The sequence below is a fragment of the Trypanosoma brucei genome, chromosome 6, assembly GCF_000002445.2.
Source record: "Trypanosoma brucei brucei TREU927 chromosome 6, complete sequence".
NCBI classification, from domain to species: domain Eukaryota; phylum Euglenozoa; class Kinetoplastea; order Trypanosomatida; family Trypanosomatidae; genus Trypanosoma; species Trypanosoma brucei.
Window position 1 is genome coordinate 1,534,947 of NC_007279.1, and position 20,685 is coordinate 1,555,631.

The window sequence follows — 20,685 nt, forward strand, 5'->3', positions numbered from 1 at the left end:
TGTTATCCTGAGGTATCATATGCCTCTGTTATTTAATTTGGCATATTCTGTTCTTTAATTCCGTATTTTCTTTTCTTTTTCTTTTTCCACTGCTTTTATCGCTGCGGATAACATAGATACTTTATTTTCCTGTACAATGGACACACATTCTCTCTCATTGTCCTCTCCATTATCTCGTTATGTGCATCATTGTGACCGTCATCGTGCTTGTGTTTGAAACTGCATATATTTTTTCTCCCTCCATCAGTCCCTACTTTTCAGTCATTCTGCGTTTCCGTTCATAGTATTCATTATTCTATCTCCTTAACTTACTCCCATTGCACTCTGTCCATTGTTTATGTACCTCTGTTTCACCGTGCACTTGGTCTTTAAAACCACTCTTATTATAATATTCGTATATACACTCTCACAACACTCTCATATCATTATTATTAATATCATTATTACAATACTAATTATTATTCATATAATAAACCAAATTAGAGTAACATTCATTTTGCATAACAAATTAGCCTACGTATTTACACCGATAGGTAGCAATAATGTACATATTACCAAATTCTATTTTTCATATTTTCAGCTTTTCATAAATTTAGAAAAAATTTCAAAAAATTTAAAATATCAAATCTACAAAAAAAAGAAATTAGAGGAATATTCTTGTTTTCTAGAAAACTACTATTTTGACACTTTTCTATATCCTTGTCATCTTCATTATATTTTCCCTTCCTCCATGCACAATTTTTCTTGTCACCTGTTTTATCCTTTTCACAGTCAGGCTTATTTTTGTGACTTGCACACCCAGCTAAAACTGCTCCCTCTTTTTGTGTCTCTTCTTCTTGTGTTTCCTGTTCGTCTCCCTCTTTAGGTTTGCATGTTCCATCTGCTTCACTTCCTTTCCATTCGCAGGGGTCATTACATTCATCTTTCTTTGCTTTTTCTGAGCATAGAGTTTTTTTTCTAGTTTCTGTAGGTTGATTGGCGCAGGTGGGGTGACATGGCTATGATACTTGCCGTAGAGTGCAGCGGCGACTTGTGCCGCTTGCCCATTTTTAGCGAGAGTGCCTAGGGTGTCAGAAGTTTGGCTTCCTGAAATTTTGTATGTTACTGTTTCCGTGGCTTCCTTCTTGAGAAATACTTCTTCGACAGTTTTTTCCTCACTGCCAACCATGTCCCTTACTGCTCTCACCTTATCTACTGTTCCTTTTTGATTCTGATACTTTATTAGGTCGAGGGCTAGCACGATCAGTTGCATGTCAGGGTCTGCGCTTAGTTCACTGACTTTTGTCTGGCTTACTAGTTTTTCCGTTGTTTCTTTGGTTTTGTCCGCTTGGCAGAGGTCTGCTGCTAACACGCTTGCCTTTACTATTAGTTCCGACTTCGGCCCTTGGTGTTTGCACAGGTTTTGTCTGTTTCTGTTGGCGTAAATCTGACGTTTCTGGCCATTTTTGCGCTTGTGATCGTGGGCTTAACCGTTCTCACGCCCACAGCGTTACTCCAGCCTCCATGTGTTGTGGTGTCTCCGCACGCATTGCAATTTGTTGTCCCTGATGGGTTGGCGCTGACAGTTCCTTTGCATAAAGCCTGTATTTTGAGGCCTTGAGGCGCAAACATGTTGTCGTGCAGTAGATTTAGGGGTTTGAAGTCGTCTAGGTGCTTTGCTGCAGAATCAAGTTCTTGTGCGTCGCCTGCTATCTCCGTCTCGCAGCTGCTGTCTCCTGGAGTACTAGCTTTAAACGTTGCTTTACATGATCCGCCTGCTGCACCTGTAATCGTTGTTTCAGCTGCGCTGGTTGCTTTTCCTGTCGCTGTGTGTGCGCCGAGAACGTTTGTTGCTGTGAGCAGTGCCAGTTGGCCCTGCCTTGTCCTGATCGAGGTTAGTGCTGTTTGCCACTCCTTTATTTGGCCTTATTGCCCCCTCTGACCTCGTTGTAGCCTTTCCATTGCGAGCAATTTTAGTGCTGTTAGCTTTTGTTGTTCAGCTTGAGTTTGTTGGCGGGTTTCCACGAGTTGTATGATAAGCATGTCGCTTATTAGATTTGATGTGCCTTGTACGGTCGAAGTTATGCGCTTGTTGAGTTGGTTTGCCAGATCATCTAGAAATCTTGACTCCGAACAAGGCGATTTTATTTTGGCGAGGACAGATTGCGCGTCTGCTCGTGCTTGCCTTATCTAATCTGCACCTGAAAAAACTAGGAGCATAGTGACTTTCCATGACATGTTGGCCATTGAAGGTAGTATCGTGGGGTAATGTAGCATTGTGTGGGTGATCGCTGCTTTTCTTCGTGTTTGGAGAAGGTGGATGTTAAGCAGCTGGTTTTCTGTGCGATGCATTTGCTCCCGCAGCACCTTGGTCAGCTCCGAGTTGGGCTTGTGTAGACGTTTGCAAAGTAAGGGCGAGTGATTGACCTAACCAGGTCCTGTCATGTTCTCGTGGGAGGTTAGACGTCCAAGAAAAGGAAATAAAACACTGAGGAAAATAAAGATACAAACAATTTTATGCAGCTGTGATCCCTTACCGCGGGTGCACACTTACTACCGTGGAATTTCAGCGGTTTTATGGATAACAAAGGGGCATAATATGTCGCTCCACACAGAGAATCTGACAGCAGTAGTGAAAACGTGTGCTTATGTCTTTGTTTTTGGGTCAAAAACCCTGATGAGACCGCTGTTACTAGTATTCTAAACCCCATCCAGCAGTAGTTCTGCCGTCCCCTCCATCTATGTTATGGCTTGTTCTCGCTCCTACGCTTTTCGCAACGACCAAACATCTTTCTCTCTCTCTAAAACATCTTACATTTATGGTTCTCAATGACTTCCAATATTTTTAGTTTGAAACCTGCAGTTTGGTTCATAATAACCAGATACCGCTTCTACTTCTGTTACCTGGATGACCTTAAGCATTTACTACTGTTGTCATGACTTATCATTGCTCTGTTTTGCTGCTTTTTTGGCACTTTAATCGTGATTGCACTCTTTTCTTTTGTATTTTCTTCCTTTTCTCCATATATCCCGTTTCAGTCTGTATTCTTATGTGAACTATACTTTCTTTAAGTAGTTTAGAGTTTGCCCAGTATACCAATATAAAATTAAAGGAATATTTCCACTGATTCTTTTCACTTTATAATGTTCCCCAATAAGTTAATACATACGGTATTTTAGCAAATGTTTGTGTTTTTATATTCCTATTGCTGTCCACGTTGATTAAGAAGTAATCATAGTATTTAGAATATTCTACAACATAATATTATACTGTTAGGAACAAACATTGGCATTTATTACTATGTTTAATATAAAAATTCTTTGATATTAACTCGGATGTGACCAATATTTTCTTCCTTATTATTCTTCTTCATAGGTGGATATTAGTATATCACATCACATTAAAAATCGAAGTCATTACCATCTCTGCAGTTTTATATATTCATATTTAAGTGAAATACGGGCTTAATATCACCTTGTATCATTTGCATTTGTGATGCAATACAGGTCATTCAGTTTTTTACCACGTATTTTCTTTCTTTCTCTTTCGTTTACCATTTATACCTCTTCAAAACACGAGGAGTTTCTATTTCGCCTGCACACTGGATTGTGTCGCACCGTCATTTTCTTCTCCATCATCTACTTTCGGATAATGATTCCCTGCGTTATTTTTCGTATGAAAATGAAGAAATTCTATTTTCCTCGTGTATAACTCACCAACTCTCATTGCAGCCTACCAATTTCTTTAGGTGCTTATACTTCGGTCGAATTTTTAGTCATAACTACAACCCCTACTGCTATATTAGTATATACACACTCACAATACACTTCTATCTTCGTCATTATTATTAGTATCATTGTTATTATGGTATCAGTAAAACAATATAAAATAAACGATGATTGCAAACTCAAATATCACACATTTTTATAACTTATCACCATACTACTTTAAAACCATCGGCCGCTTTCATACTAAAATTTTTATATTTTTAATAATTTTTAATATTGAAAATGATTGACAGAAAGTGTTTAATTATACCAAATGTAAAAAAATCTTTAAAGCAGACAAGTTTCATAACTTTCATTAATTTTAGAAAACATCCATGGATTTCTAAAGTATTACCGTATTCATAAAGCGACAGCTATACTCATAAGCAAATTTCTTATTGGGGAGAAAACTAGAGTCTCTGCATTTGTCCTCAATCCAGCTGCAAACTGCTTTCTCACCTGCTTTGGCATTCTTGTTTTCTGCCTCGCATTCTTCTTTTTTAGTGTGTTTTGTACACCTATCTGAGGGTGTCGTTGTTCCACCAGATTGAGTTTGTGTTACAGGGACACCATTTGCTGTTGCTTTTGTTTCGTTAAATTTGCACTTCTTATTGTTGTCAGTTTCTGTTTTATTAAAACTACATGCTGCGGTTGCATTGCAATCTTCTTCGATTTTAATTTCGTTGCAGCCGTCTGCGTTTACTGGGGTATCGCACGTTTGTTTTTCTGAGGTTACTGCTTGTTTTCTCAGCTCAACAATCTTTTCTGCTGTTAGTCTGATAGTGTCATCTAGTGCCATGTCTAGAAGGGCCGTGGGTTTTGTGCTGCTTTCTGTCTTTATCTTGAAGTCTTCCTTCTCTAGCTGCTTTATAATTCCTCGCTTTCCATCGCTATCTTTTTTTCCGAAGTACTTGTCGATGGCATTGTCTATCTCCGTTGGAGTCAGGTCAGCTGTTTTCCCTTCGGCTTGTTTGAGTAGGTCCTTCAGATCCTCTTTTGCTTTGCCGTCGAGAAACGCTTGTACGGCCTCCGGGCTGTCTAGGCTCGGCGAAAGGTCTGATTGTAGGTGCGGCTTAAGTTTTTCTAATGCTTGAAGCACGCTGTTTACGTGGCTTACCGCTGTTTTGGATGTTTTGACGTTGCTGTCCGTTAGGGGCGTGCTTTTCGCTAGCACTATAATCCCTCCTCCGAATGACATCTTGTCTGTGTTGCTCGGGTCCGCGCCTAGGTATGTTTGCAAGTTGGCCTGGAAAAGTTTGCAGTTTTTTGTTGTTTGAAAGTGTCCGCCGCCGGTTGGGAACGGAGCACTGCCGTAGTCTGTTAAATAGTTGCTTGTCGACGTTGAGTCAGAAAAGGCGTATGGTGCGCAGCCATTTAGGCTGCTTTGTTCTAAGTTGTTGCCGTTCTTGGGGTTTGTGCAGGTGTTGTCGCCCCTGTTGGCGGCGACTGGCTGTTTCAGGAGGCTTATGAATTCTTCTGTAATGCCTGCGCCGTAGCCAAGTGCTGCGGCTGCTAACGGCGCATCTTTTCTGAGTGCCTTCAGCTTTGCTTGCGTCTCCTGCTTCTTTTGTGCAATGAAGGAGCCTAGCACCGCGGCTCCTTCAGCGTAGCTGGAGCTGTGAAGTTGGAGCAACGTCACCTGTGCTCCTGCTTTGGTGTAGCGCTGTAGGCTGCCTTCTAGTGCTTGTAGTTTTGCTGCAAGTGACCGCGCCTGAGTCTTACCATGGAGCGAGTACTGACAGATCTTTTCCGCCGTAGCCTCTTTCAGGGCATGTTCGTCGCATTGACTGTACTCTGCAACGAAGAGGATAAACAGGAGTGCTGCGTAATGGTTGGTGAACATTATTCTTATTCTTGTGGCGCTTTGTTTTCGGCAAAGAATGTTTTGGCTTCTTAAGGTTGCGTTTTTTTGGTAGAGCAAGCGAACAAGAATAAAGTAGGTTCTGATATTCGTAATAGATTTGGCTCCCCATTGTTGCCTTAGCTTCTGTTGGTTCTGTGCGCAGTTTATGCAAAAATCACATTGTAAATTAGCAGATTCAGTTTTATCCCGCTACTGCATCTATCAATTATTGAATGAAATATGTAGCGTCGTATGTTTGGCCTGCTTTTTTATTTGCCTTTGTTCTGTGGTGCACACTGTCGCTTCATTCCGTATCTTAGTCCCTTATTTTTCTGTTTTGTCACTTCATATGACGATAACTTAGTGAATTCACTTCGTTTGTACACTAGACTCTGTCTCTCCCTCATTGTACGCTCATTCATCCCCTTGTGTACGGTGATGCCAGTAGTCATATTTGTGCTTCAAACTGCCCATAATGTGCCTCAATTCCTCTTGTTCCCTGGAATTATCCCTTACTCTTTTTGAACCTTTACCAATGTTATATGCACGTCTACTTTGTCTCTGCATTTATTTTTTACCACCACGTTTAGTATATTATTCGTATACACACACTCACAACGCTCTCCTATAATTATCGTTTTCATAATAATAATAATTATTATTATTTTTTTTATTCTCACACTCATTATTGCTATTACAGTCACTGTTGTAACCGAAGTTTATGTTCATAAAATTAACAAAATAAGCATAATAAACAAAAAGTAACATTTTCATACCCTATTATCACACTATACACGTGCGAACTACCACCATTTACCTTTTATAACAATTTCATATCTTTAAAATTTTAAAATATTCGACAATGTGAAAGAATTTGACAAAAAGTGTTAAAATATACCATATTTCAGACGTTTCATAAAATTATCTCACAAAATCAAATTTTCACAAGAATAATAAAGTTAAGGAAAAATCCTTTGAAACATTAAAGTGTTATGCTAGAACCAAAAATTCAAGCAAAAGATGTGCTTTGATTACAGCAGAATCGGCACCTGTGGTGTTTGTAGTTTTACCATCATTTTCGTTTTTTTCAATTGTTTTTGCCTTATCGTCTGGAAAGCATTTTGGTGTTTTGCTACTATAAAATTTGCATCCAGCGTTCTTGCAGATGTTTTTCTCTGTGTGCTCCTTGCACTCTTCTTTGGAAGGAGTTTTTTTGGTGGTTTCTGGTTTAGATGAGCAAGATGTGGAGGACGCCACCGTCTTTTCTTCTTTTGCTGCGGCTTTCCCTTGCAAATAGACAAGAACCTTTGGTGCAGCTCCGTCTTCTACTATTTTGAGGAGAGATTTTCGACTTCTGTTGTTCCGTCTTGATATTTTACGTTGTTCTCTGTTAGCGGCTCCACGCAGCTAGTCTTGTGGCCACCTTCGTTCATTCCTAATAATTTTTTGAATGCTGTTTTTATGTCTTCTTCCTTTTGTATTGCGCCTTCTTTTGTGTACTTTCCTGTTGCAATTAAGTAATTGGTGTACGGAGTTGACAACGCCGTTTTCTATGATAGAGTTTCCGGATTCCAATTATCTGGGTCAGTCGGTGTTGGTGGCGCTGCCACTAGAAATTCACAGATGGCGTATGCTACTTTGTCGTTATCGCTTGCTGTTTTGGTCTCCGGTTGTTCCACTGTAGCACAGCCTTGTGTCCTGTCGTCTTTGGCGTACATGCTTGTCTGTTCTGCCGTTAGTCCTGAGTCAGCTGCCACAGATCCCAGGGTGACTTTCAAAGCATTGCTGCCTTCGCTGCCGCTGGTGTCGCATCGAGTTCCACCTGTAGCTGTGTCTACACTGCCCTCTGCTCCTTTTCCTTGGGCAGCCACTTGTTGCAGCCTCGGCGGTGTTGTCGACAGCTTTAGTAGCTTTATTTTTGTTGCGGCCTCCCAGTTGAACGCTGTTGATTCTACGCCTGTGTCTGTGGCCTTTCTCAGGTCGCAGGTGTCGCGTGTTGATCCTGATTGTGTTAGCGTGAATGTGCATTTCGCATTGTATGTCGCCTAGCCGGAGGCGTACGCTGCACCTCCTGCTGTTAGCGATGGGCTACGGTACAAAGCTTCTATATAGCCTATCCTTTCTGAAAGTATCCGCTGTGCCCTTTGGGAAGCTTCCTGTCGCCGCTTGAGCTCTTCCGCGTGCTTTTTATGTTGTATCATAGCGTAAGCGCTGAGTGTGCCGTAGCCCGGTTTCAGTTGCTTGTCGGTCGTCTGAACCGCCGCCAGTTGCCATGCTGTTGCATAGGTTTGTGGCTTGTGTATTAGGTTCCTCCCTGTTTCCGCCTGCTTTGCTATGTATTTTGAAATAGCCGCTAAGTATATAATCTCAGAACACCGGTTGTTGATGTTGTTTCTTGCTGCTTCGTCTTTGCCACTGAAATTAGTAACAGCTGCCGCGAAAAACAAGCAAGTAAGCACATTTTTTTTTATATCTCCATTTTCACCGCTTCTACACGGTATTGAAGCAGCTTATAGTTACGGAGTTAGTTTTTTTCCCTGCTTTTCTTTGAGGCGTCGGCCGCCAACTAGGTTGATTTTGTCCAAGGCAAAAAAATAGAAGAACGGAAAAACTATTGCCTCAGTGCAGCAGCCGCTTTACTTCGTTGAGTTGGTTCGGAGGCTTTCTTTTTTGGTCCTTTTGCAAGCTCTGTGATCGATTTATTCCGGCACAATTAACTGTTTTACATGTCCCCTCCTTGTCCTCGTTCACTTCAATGCCTCTACATATCTCTAGGGTAAATATCTCGGTTTTTTTGTCAGGAGACCATCACCGTCACAACTTGCGAGTTTTATATTTTTATTACCATGTCTGTACGCACAAGTACCGTTACTAAATGCACGGGAATTGTTTACTGCTGTTGCGTATTGTTAGGTTTTTTCGCTGGAATTGGCAACGGCTCACACAGTCTGCTTTGCAACTTCCTTTACATAGCTGCCATCAGACCTCTCGCTAAATTAGCGTGTTGTTTTCTTATTGGCATTATTGGAACCTTACCCATGTATGACAGTCTTCGCGAAGTTGTGACAGCTCCCGTGAATGTAACTCTTTTAATACGACGATTTTTAACAAGTGCAATCTAGCGCCCGCTGTTAGTTCTATTCCTCTCCGCTACTTATTTCCTTTTTTCTTACTTAACGATAAAGAAAGCTGTAGGGTTCCAAATTACATACGGGAAACGGATTCCCTTTTCTGTTTTCTTACTGCTGAATTCGATCCACTTGTACTTTTCTAACTCAACTCGTTTCCGACATGCCAAATCTGCCATTCAGAGTTGCGTTTAACATTTTACATGCTAAAACAGAAAATAACTAAATTTGTGTGGCCATACAATAACTTTACCAATTTGGTTGCGTCTCAAAACAACTATGCCGCACTATTTATATAGTATCTCATGATACGATAAAGCTTTTTCTACCTTTTATTTATTTTTTGACGCATTCTCCTGCTTTCTGCTAATCCTTCTAAACTTTTAGGCGGTCTCAACACTTTCCGCAATATTGGGGCAATCATCAGTTAGTTGATTTGCTTATTCTTACTCATGCTTTTGGCTATGCAGTACAGAGAACTCTTGTATCAATTACACGTTTTTTCGATGAACTTTTTTTGTCGTACCAGTAAAAAAAATAGTGGAGCCTTGCCATTAATTGTCTCTGCTTAATAATGTCCTGTTACTGTTTATTTCTGTGATATTTTAAGTAATATTTGCTTTATTCGTTTTTCAAGCACGGTAATTCATCGGTAGTCATAGTTTTAAAATCATAGAACAAATAAAATTATATTGTTTACCATAAGTATTAGATATTATTACTATATCTTAGGATAAAAAATTTTACGTTACTTTACAGTCACACAGTCCCTTCCCCATGCTTTTTCATCTACTACTGCTGTTTCTTCGCAACGAAAATAAGAATTCGCTATCAGAATAATAACCAGAAATGTCACCGCTATTGCAGATGTAGCACCTATCCATTTTTTAGTAAAATACTGAGCATCATATCTTCCTTCTGTTGTCTTTATTCCTTACGCTGTAATGCATATACTTCTGTTTCATTACATGCATTGTTTCCTTCTTGTCCACTTTCTGTCAGAACTTCTTCCAGTACAGTAGAAACTCGGTTTAGATTTCAAACTATGCTGTTTCTCTTCTTATTGTCATCCATCATCTCCTCGCGTATGATTGCCATCTTCATTTTTGTGTTTCAAGCTGCACATATTCCATCTATGTCTATCTTTTTATTTCTAAGTTACTCTTAATAAAATCATTGGTGTGCTCTCTGCCTTACTCTCTGTCACTTACTTTAATTTCACCATTTAAAATATTTTTAGTGCTTCCGTTTTTTTAATGCATTTGGTGACCACTATTTTCATTATATTATTAGTACATACACATTCACAATACTTTCCTACTACAACTTTTTCTGTTATAACTCAAACTTATATTCACATAATTAGAAAAAAATTATAATGACACTCATCTTTAATACTCTATCACCTTCCTGATTTGCACCCCTACGCACTTTTCATACACATTTTACTATATCTATATTTTCAAAATAAATATTCATTATTTTTCAAATGCTTGACAAAAATTATTAAAATATATCACCTTTTAGTATATTTTTTAAAAACAGGAAATTTTATAAATTTAAACCAAAATATTTTAGAGTACTTTAAATATAATAGCAAAAATGCGAGCCAAAGAAAATCTTTGTTAATGACAACAAAATTTCTTCCTGTGGTTTTTTTTCATCCTTTCTTCCTGTTGCTTCGTTCGTTACTTCTGCTCCTGCTTGTTGGTCCACCCAACTCATTGTGCACTTTTTCTTGGTTTTCTTTGCTTCTGAGTTCCATTCGCAGGGTTCTTGGTAATATCGTTATTTATCTTTGGCGTCGCAGTCTTTTTCCGTTTGTTCTCGCTTTTCTTTGCTAGAGGTAGGTACTTGGTCGCCAAGTGACTGCATTTTCTGCACTGGTAATTCTTCCTCCAGGCTAAAAATCAATACCTCCCTTTTTTCTGCTCCAATTTATTGCCTTGTTTGTTGTCCTATGACCGCTGCTTTTAATTTGGTTGCCTCTGCCTGCTCCAGTGCTTTTCCTCTTCCCATTGACTTTTTTACGCAGTCTACGTCTTCGAATGCCGTCTGTTCTTTCTATCTGATACCCTGGAGATGCCGGCCACCTCAATGTGGTGCCAGGGTCCAGTACCCCGTATCATCGGGGGAAGCCAAGAGCCAGCAGCGTTCCTTTCATAGGGAACACTGCTGTGCTCCGGCTACGGCATCATACAGCACAGGGATCAGCAGCGTCTTGCTGGGACATCGTTTTTCATTTGTCGGTCCCTGAGCACGTGCCAGCGTGCCATCAGCAGTATATCATCCGCACTAAGATGCTGCTGTCCGGTGATGTGGAAGAGAATCCCTGCCTGTCGTTTCACGGGATGCAGTGGAACTGCGCCGGGCTATCTCAAGGAAAGAGATTAGCACTCCACAAAACCCTTGTTGATGAGCGGATCGCCTTTTGTCTGTTGAGCGAGACAAGGATGACGCCTGGAGAGGCGGCTTGCTTTAGCGTTGCTGGCTACCAACATCACGGAATAGCTCGTAACTGCAAAGGATGAGGTGTATCAATACTAGTGAGAGGACATACCAGTCGAGACCGGTATGGCCGTTGTTGGTCGCATTGAAAAAGTGCATGCAACAATTCACCTTGCACGTGGAACGGCGCTGACTGTCACGTCGGCATACATCCCACCAAAACACACCTTCACGGCAACTGACCTAGATACGCTTCTGACGACTGACGGTGCCCAGCTCATCGGTGCAGACGCTAACGCACACGCGTTGGCATGGGATCGCGCGAGCCCACCAAATACCAAGGGTGAAACCCTCACACAGTGGTGCATTGACAACCAGTTTCTGGTCTGCAACACTGGTGAGTGCACCAGGTACGAGCGCCACCACGGGGAGTCCACCCCTGATGTGACACTGTCAAGGAATTGCACAGTGTACACGTGGACATCGCTGTATTCTCCCGATAGCGATCACCATCACATATTTTTCGACGTTATCTTTGGAGACGACACAGATGCACTGAGCTGCCCGCGGCTTCGAAAGCCCATGTACGCATGGCTAAAAGCTGACTGGAGGAATTTCCGTCTCAAGGTTGACGACCTCTGCAGGAAAATTGGTAGAGAGAAGAATGTCAACACCCTGGAACAGATATTGAGCTCCGACATCTGCATTGCGACGAAGGTCTCCGTCCCCCGTGGCTGCAGAGCAACGCCACCACATTGGACACCTGAGCTCGCGAAACTCGATGAAGAGATCGCTGGATGCGGACCCTCCCACCGAAGGGAAAAGTTGGTAGCCACGCGTAAGCAGATCCTGGACCGTACCACAAAGAAGAGATGGAGCACGCTATGCTCCAGACTTGCGGTGTCAGACCGCTGCAGTTGGCACATTGTCAAGAAGGTATATGCGCCACGACCACTAACCACACCGGCTGTACTTGTTGATAACGCGGCCATCACGGACTACCGTCAAGCTGAGAGGTTCAGTAAACTGTACTCTTCCCGCGCAAGAAGGCACCCCGACTCACACCCACCGGCACCAATAAAGACGATAGCGAGTGAGTTCAGTCCCATCACGATGGCTGAACTACGGAGATCGATCAAACTGCTACCGAGTGGATCCGCAGCCGGACCTGATTGCTTATACAACGAGGCACTGCAACATCTCGGCAGAACAGCGCTGAATGTTGTTGTGAGGCTATTCAATGAGAGCCTACGAACGGGAGTCGTGCCGCCTGCATGGAAGACTGGTGTTATCATCCCCATCCTGAAGGCCGGAAAAAGGCGGAGGACCTCGATTCTTACAGGCCTGTGACGCTCACGAGCTGTCTCTGCAAAGTCATGGAGCGCATATTTGCCACGAGGCTTAGAGACACTGTTGAGTCCCAGCTGACGCCGCAGCAATCAGGCTTTCGCCCCGGATGCTCAACGCTCGAACAACTCCTGCACGTCCGCGCTGCCCTCTGCCGCCCCACGCACCAATATCGTACGGGTGCTGTATTCGTCGACTACGAGAAGGCATTTGATACAGTAGACCACGACAAAATTGCGAGGGAAATGCACAGAATGAAGGTATCACCCCACATTGTGAAGTGGTGCGTATCATTTCTGAGTAACCGAACTGGCAGAGTGAGATTCAAGGAGAAGCTTTCCAGAAGCAGAACATTTGAGCGAGGAGTGCCACAGGGAACTGTCCTTGGCCCAATCATGTTCATTATTGTCATGAACTCGTTGAACCAGCGCCTTGCAGAAGTGCCGTTACTGCAGCACGGATTCTTTGCAGACAACCTGACGCTACTTGCGAGGCACACAGAGAGGGATGCCATCAACCACACACTACAATGCGGCCTAACCGTGGTGTTACAGTGGCCAAAAGAGTACTTCATGTCTGTCAACGTAGCGAAAACGAAGTGCACACTCTTCGGGTTTATAGAGCGCCACCCCCTTACATTACAACTGGACGGCAAAAGAATAGGAGCTGGCAGGACACCGAAGCTTCTAGGAGTAACATTCCAGTGTCTGCAGGGGATGGCAACACATGCTGCAGAAACGAGACGCAAGATGGATTTTAGACTACTGCAGATAGCAGCCATCTCAGCTTCTACATGGGAGCCAAGAAGACAAGTACTGAGAGCTTTTTATCTAGCACTCGTACAGGCACACACCATGTATGGCATTGAGGTATGGTACTGGGACGCTTCGGAACGAAGTCGCGACCTCCTTGCAGCAGCACAACACAAAGCCAGTCGCATCATAGCTGGCATACCGCATGGGACGCGCAAAGAGGACTCTCTGCTGGAAGCAAACCTCCTGCCACTCAAGACGACCGCTCTTGTGCGCAGCACGTAATTCATGCTGATGTGTGAGTCACGAGGCGGATGTTTGCGCCACAGTGCTGAGAAAGTATACCACAGCAAACACCCAGTCAGAGTCTTACATTCCCGCATCATGCGGTCCTATCCCCACCTCCACATTGAGCCACGCGAGCACCCACTAGAGACATCGACGCTCCGCCACAGTTGCCGACCGCTATTTCACACGCAGATAAAGCCCGTATGCGCTGATGACCCTGACGATGTCAAAAGGGAGGCTTCCGAAAAATGGATTGCACGGCATTTTGCACGGAGGGGGAAGGAGCCACCGCGGCGAGAGCACTACGAATTGTGGACTGATGGATCCGTGTCCCTCGGTGAGAAGTCCGGAGCAGCTGCCCTACTCTATAGAAACAACACGCTGATTTGTGCACCCAAGACCTGAGCAGAGGAACTCTCATGCAGTTACAGAGCGGAATGCGTAGCATTAGAGATAGGACTGCAACGGCTGCTAAAATGGCTTCCGGTATACAGAAGCACACCGAGCAGGTTGTCCATCTTCTCTGACTCGCTGTCAATGTTAACAGCACTGCAGACAGGCCCCCTAGCCGTAACGGACCCAATTCTAAGACGACTATGGAGGCTTCTGCTTCAAGTTCAGAGAAGGAAGATACGTATCCGACTGCAATTTGTGTTTGCCCATTGTGGCGTGAAACGGAATGAGGTTTGCGATGAAATGGCCAAAAAGGCCGCTGACTTACCACAGTTGCGAGACACATGGATCCCCGACATCATTGCTTATGCGAAGCGAGTGCTTAGATCGGAAGAAGTCCATGAGAACACTCATAGGTTTGGTATCACGGGCAACCACTTTCCAACAAAACATAAAGAAGAACTGACGAGGGAAGAAGAAACGGCACGGGCACGCTTTCGGGTTGGGTCTTCAAGACACTATGGATGGATGTTGCGAAAGATCAACCCGAGTGTGCCTCCACAGTGCCGATGGTGCAACCCGCAACATGCAGCGATAGGACCAACAATACAAACAGCCCCACCTGTTGCGACACGCACTCTTCAGAGAACCTCCGAATCAAACAAATGTACGGAATGTGATGCCACATACCAATGCCGCTCGAGTGCTGTAACGCACATGGTAAACAAACACGGCTTTGTGCGAGCTGATGCCCTCCGGAGGATCAAATACGGCGATGCAACACCCGCAGTGGATATCCCCCCGGAGCCCCCTCCAGTGGTGGCGATCGTTCCTCTACCATCGAGCACACGAGTCCCGATGAGACCGCAGGTGCTTCATTGTACCCTCTGTGCCTCCAAATTCGCAGTGCCAGGCCGACTATTACACCACCTTAGAACAATACATGGCATAGGCAGCGGTAGTTGCCGCGTGAAAAGGGGGCGAGAGAACGAAGACTCAGTGCAAGGAGATGGTAGCGTCCCAGCAGCGCCAGCCTCTCAGGATACACGGAAGCTGCCGTTTCAATGTGACTTGTGCGAGGCGAGCTTCGGTACACACTCTTCCCTGTCACTACACAAGAAATTCAAACATAAGAGCATAGTGACGGAGGACGGTACCGTGGTGTTGGTGCAATTCCCTCGTAAGCGTGCCCGTGAGGGAAACGTTGACGTCCCGGGGAAGGGCGAGGTGCAGTGTGGTGTGTGCCAAAAAAGTGCTCAGTTGCGGGGCCTCCCTCATCCGACACTGTAAGGCTTTCCACAAAGGTGAGGGAGTCGAGCTTAAATGCAGCAAAATCACAAAATTGGGTGCCACTGATTCCCCGCATACAAACACATCCATGTTGGTGTGCCAGACAGGCGGAAGGCAGTGTGCTAGCAAAACTGGCCTCACCCTACATCAAAAGAAGATGCACGGTATGAGAGCAGAGCGCACTGTTACGAGCCAACGCGGCGACTGCAAAGAAACGTCGCTGCACCTGATGAGCTGTCCAGGTTTGAAGGAGTTACGTGTCAGGTTTGCGGTAGAGGGTGTGTGTGTACAAGATGTATGTTTCTCTAAAAGGCTGGCGCAATTTCTCATTGCGGTTGAACGGAGCCGGCCGCAGGTGAAGTCCTCACCTAAGGTAAAAGTCATACAACCCACTCTCCCTTCTGCAACTTCCCCCTTATTTCTGAGAGTGGAGCTAGCAGGAAAAGCACCGGACGCATGAATAGTCCAGACACCCTCAGAGACAGAGGGGGTATGCAATCAACAAGCAACAGAAACAGAAAGAGGGAGAGAGAATAATAAACGAATAACAAAAATCAAAACAAAAGGATTGCTAATTGACATCTTCGGGAGAGTCTGGGGAGGGGTTCTTTTCGCCCCATCTGCTGTAATGTGTTCAACTGCGGAGCTACAACAAAAATTATAGAGGGTGTGTTAGGATGAATAAAAAAGGGAGACTCTGCCACAGTCGCCAGACCGATAGCATCTCAGGGCTCTACGGTGATGGCTGATGGCCGCGCCAGTGGGGGGAAACTCTCACGAAGACACGAAGAAAATTCAAAAAAAAACGAACACACTCTTCTTCGCACCCTTGTTTGGTGGTTAAGTAGAGTGCTTGTCGAACATTGTACAAGGGTAGATCCCAGGGGGCGGAGAGTATCTAGCTTACACTAAGAATGAATCTGCCTCAATGTGGCGCCAGGGTCACGTACCAGAAGAGAAATCGACTGGAAAGCCAAATGTTCCATCCAAAAGTCGGTTGCAATACTGAATATGCTGTGGCTGCTCCATGAAGAAAGAACCATTACTTAGTGTTGCACCACGGTTCAGTACCCTGCTCAGGTGGGGGAACCAAAATCCCTGACCCAACTTCCGGCCGGGGAGGCAGATGGATATGGTAAACATGGTTCAGATGCAATGTGGGAGGGATCGAATGGGCGTCAAGTGGAGACCACCCCCCTAGACACGCACACATGCGGTCTCTCACCCGTGGGTATCAATTCTCCAAAAAACAGGGAATTTCAGTGGGTAGGCACGCTGGTCTCCAGCGCTGAGTCCCACACTACCATATCGTCGTGGCGTGGTGTGCGTAAATGCATTTCCTCCTTACCATCGGGTGGACAGACTGCATGGTCCTGAAGGTTGCGCGAGGGGAAAAAGTAACGGTTGATTCTATCTTTAATCAGTTATTTTAAGCATTTCATTAACCGCCTTTTCAAACTTTTTGAATTCCCAAACTCTAGCTATTATGTCACCTTTATTGAAGTGTGCTTTATAGTTTGCAGGCCACTTTAACATATGAGTTAGTTTCTTTTGTTCCTCTTCTTGGCATGTTGCTTCAAAAAAAAACATGCGCACCTCTCCATATGCTCCCTGTGATCTGAGTTCAAAGTCAAGTACAGCCGAAGCGCATAACACTTGGTAGTCGTTACAAATATAATGGGATAAACTTGTTTCTCTTTTACTACATCCTCCTCGCTAAACTTCCCTTCATTTTCCGCAGTGTTTTGTATAAAATACCCCACAGCGGTTTCATATTTTTCTCCGTCAGTAACAATAACATCAGATCCGTCAACAGTTATCACAATATCCTCATCAATTTTATCCTGTTTTTTAAAAATTTACATAACCCATCTAGCTCTTTTGACATTGCTATGCAAGTTTCCCATAGCAATTGTAATAATTTTAACATGGCTTAGTTTCGCACTCAGTATGTTTCCCGTCGTGTACACTTAGAGAAATAACGTGCTTAAACACACTAAATGTAATAACAATGATAATAGCAAAGTTTTCAAGATACAAAACTATATTCCTAATCTACATTTAAAGTTTAAAAGTGCTATAAGAAAAATATTGAAACTTTAATAGAAGATGCCATTTGCGCCAATAAGATGTTTACATATATGAGTAATTCCTTAACATAGTTATGATATATGTGCCGATGTGTGTATTATCAGTGTATGAAACTTATTTTTGAAGGCGTACCTATAATTTTTTAAAAAAACTTTACTTTCAGTAACACATAGTGCCGCACACTATGTGTATTGCGTTGCTTTGCTGCATTGACAATTAGTGCCTATGCATTTTTATTGGAATGAAGGTATCTAGTTGCAGTGATTAATTCTAACATGCTATAAAATTTGCCACCCTCGCTTGATGACTACCTCGACCATTCGCTATCGTCAAGTGCCTCCAATCAAAATGGTTTCCGAACTATTTATATTGTTGTTTCAATCACATCCGTAGAAGAATCTATTTATTTGTGAGTGTATTTTAGAACACAACCTTCTCCTATATATTATTTTCTTTTATGCTTGTTGCAGTGCATGTTTCACTCCACATTTTTTCTCATATTTATTTCCTTCCGTCGCTGCTTATGCATATTACGCAGTGACTTCATTTAGCCTTCAAACTGTTCTTTGTCCCTGCCTCTTCCCCATCTATTTGTGTATGATGAAAGCTATCGCCACTTTTCAACTTCAAACTGCGCATATTTTATCTATATCTCCTTCTTTCTTTTCTTAAATAGCATTATTTGTGTCTTCTCCCTGTCTTAATAACTGCACCACTCATTCACTTACTCTCATCATACCATGGTAATTTTTTTCAACGGTTTAATTTTGTCTCTCCATTCGATCACTTAAAAAAACTTTCCTCATAATGTTAATAAATGCGCTTAAAACACTCTTTTATTATTACTATTAAAATAACAGATTAGAATATCACTCATTTTTAATATTCTATCACTGTACACGTTACACCCATAGGCCACTCTCATATACATTTTACTATTTGGAACATTTTAATCAAAAAGTGTTAAATTATATCAAAATTAATTTTTTTTCGTATATTCTCTAAATATTCAAATAAATCAAATTTTATTAAAATGTGCAAAAATCCTTAAACCCTTGAAATGCTACTAAATTTATAAAGACAGCAGCCATACTCAGGGCCATTTTCTTGTTGAGGAGAAAACTACCGTTTCGGCACTTTTCTGTATCCTTTTCATCTTCATTATCTTTACCCTTCCTCCATGCGCAATTTTGCTTATTGCCTGTTTTGTCATTTTCACACGGTTCCTTGGTTTGGTGTTTTGCACACCCAGTTGTGGTTGCTGTTCCCTCTTTTGCTGTCTTTCCTGTTGCTGTTAATGTGCTTTCTGTTCCTGGTTTAGATTTGCAGTGGTCTCCTTTATCCTCTGTAGTGCTAGTCCATTTGCAGTCATTGTCCGCTGTGCATGTTGAGTTTGTTTTGAGGTTGGTGCATTGGTTGTTTTGTTGAGATCCGTCTCTTTTTCTTGGGCTCGTTGCCGCCGCCGGTACAAGGACTTCGCTGATATGTTGGGGTTTTTCTAGTGCTTTCGCTCGCAGGGAGAGTGTCTTTATCGTTTCCTGAGCCAGCAGTATCTTCTCGTTGTTTTGCTTCCTAATGCTTATAGCTTGAGCCAGCTCGTACACCTTGAAAAGCCATGGCGTCTCCGTGGCCGTTACTATTTCGTGTGGCTTCTTGTTTTCCCATTTGATGCACCTGCCGTTCTCCTGCTGACCATTGCAGCTGGTTTCGTAGGCGCCGAGATAGGTGTGAGTGCCGTCGGTTGTGGTCTGATCTAGTATGCTTTCGATCGCTGCCATTAGGTCAGTGCTTATGACGGAAGTATGGTCGTCAGTTAGACACTTTTTGCCTAGACCCTTTATTGTTGCTTCGGTCGGGTTGCCGCTGTTGCCCCACGGTGTCCCGCCTTGGTTTTTGTAGCATATGTCCTTTTGATTGGCCTGAGTTTTCGTTGTCGCAGACGCAAGCTATTGCTGCCAGCAGCGTTTTTGTTGCGCCCGCGCCGGCTGTTGCAGTGCAGGCTGTGCCCCTGTTGGATCCTCCTGGCGTCGACGTGCCAAAGATCTGTGCTAGCGTTGCAGATCCGATCGTTGTTGCTCCGTTGCCTATAAAAAGTGCTTTAAGTTCCGCTTTGATGTTTGGGCTATCGATTAGGGTGTTGGCCGGTTCCGGCGGCAGCGGCGTTTTGACGATTTCCCTTGCTGTTTCTGCAAGTATCCTTACTTCTGCTTCTACTGCTTTGCGCTGAGCTGGAGTAAGTCCAGAGAAATATTTGATTGTGTTTTTCGTTTTTCCTGGTGTATCCTGTATTTCTTGAATGCTCTTCTTCCAGTCTTCCCACATTTCGGTCCAGTCCTCTGTTGCAGCTCCTGTTTTTGGCGCTTCGGTCGCCCACTCCATCGGCTTTGCTGGGTTTGCGAAAAGTGCCTGCCATTTCGAGTGTGAGAGCGTCATATTCCTTTGAAGGATCTCATAGTACTCCGGCGTTTTGAGTTGTTGCTTAGGCGGGATCTCTGGAGGTTCCATGAGTGCTCTTGCTAGCTTGCACATAGCCGCGAAAGCTCCTGAGTTTTGACCTGCGTGCACGTTTTCTGCTTCTGCAGCAGATATTGCCATGAATGTTGCAGCAACTAGTGATTTATACGTCATGTGACGTAGCTTCGACTTAATCCTTGATTATTAGAGCCTTGGTTTCATGTGGGTGTGCTTTTAGTGCAGGTGCCGCAGTGAACGCTAGTCATTTCCAGTACATTTTGGTACCAGCCGCAGTGAGTTTGTTGCTTGGTGCGTATAGTCATCTCACTTTTAGTGAATTAAGCAATAGTTTCACTAGCATTTTTGCTGTGGAAAGGCTAGCTTCCTCTGTATCTTTGAATTTGAGCTGATTTTGAGTGTCTAGCATTCGCTGAAACCGACTCTGTTCACTTCACTTGTTAGGCACCTGGGCCGTTCACATTTGCACTCAAGATAGTGTTTTTTTTCATCAGAGGACACTTGATTGCACATCTGTTCTTTGTCATCTCTAGTGGTTTAAATATTTTCCATGGAAAACTGAGGTGTCGCTTTAAAGCTCAAACAATTTATGATATTTATACATTAGCCTTTATAGTCCACAGAAATGAGTCAATACCTTTCAGCTTAATTTCTCTCATGAAAAACAAGAAATTGGCGGATTATGATGTCATGTTGTTTTGCTTGTTTCATTGTCAAACATTAGAGTTCTATCACCAGCTCTCTTTGTTCGCTTGAATTGAGTAGACAGATTTCTTTTTCTTCTAGGTTTGGGTAGGTTTTATTTCCATTTTTGTATATACAGAGTGGATCTCTGCCGTCCTTTTTGCGATCGACGCCGCTATTCCCCTCCCGCATCTTGGTGCCA

At 43.4% G+C, this 20,685-nt stretch overlaps 1 protein-coding gene and 5 pseudogenes across 1 annotated transcript, besides 9 other annotated features; all 6 read right to left on the minus strand.

Moving 5' to 3' along the window:
• Nucleotides 1-20,685: part of a sequence feature (sequence corresponds to BAC RPCI93-1I18) that runs on past both edges of the window.
• Nucleotides 421-463: a microsatellite.
• Tb927.6.5540 lies at nucleotides 585-2,226 on the minus strand (annotated as a pseudogene).
• Nucleotides 587-622: a sequence feature (AT_rich).
• Nucleotides 3,953-3,986: a sequence feature (AT_rich).
• On the minus strand, nucleotides 4,091-5,590 carry Tb927.6.5550 (variant surface glycoprotein (VSG, atypical), putative; the record flags this gene model as incomplete). Its single annotated transcript, XM_840544.1, has 1 exon — nucleotides 4,091-5,590. One exon carries the CDS (start codon nucleotides 5,588-5,590, stop codon nucleotides 4,091-4,093), a length of 1,500 nt encoding a protein of 499 aa, XP_845637.1.
• Nucleotides 6,217-6,287: a microsatellite.
• On the minus strand, nucleotides 6,581-8,069 carry Tb927.6.5560 (annotated as a pseudogene).
• Tb927.6.5570 lies at nucleotides 10,319-10,782 on the minus strand (annotated as a pseudogene).
• Nucleotides 10,793-11,042: a mobile genetic element.
• Nucleotides 10,793-16,042: a mobile genetic element.
• Nucleotides 15,792-16,042: a mobile genetic element.
• Tb927.6.5580 lies at nucleotides 16,656-17,278 on the minus strand (annotated as a pseudogene).
• Nucleotides 18,291-18,362: a sequence feature (AT_rich).
• Tb927.6.5590 lies at nucleotides 18,356-19,955 on the minus strand (annotated as a pseudogene).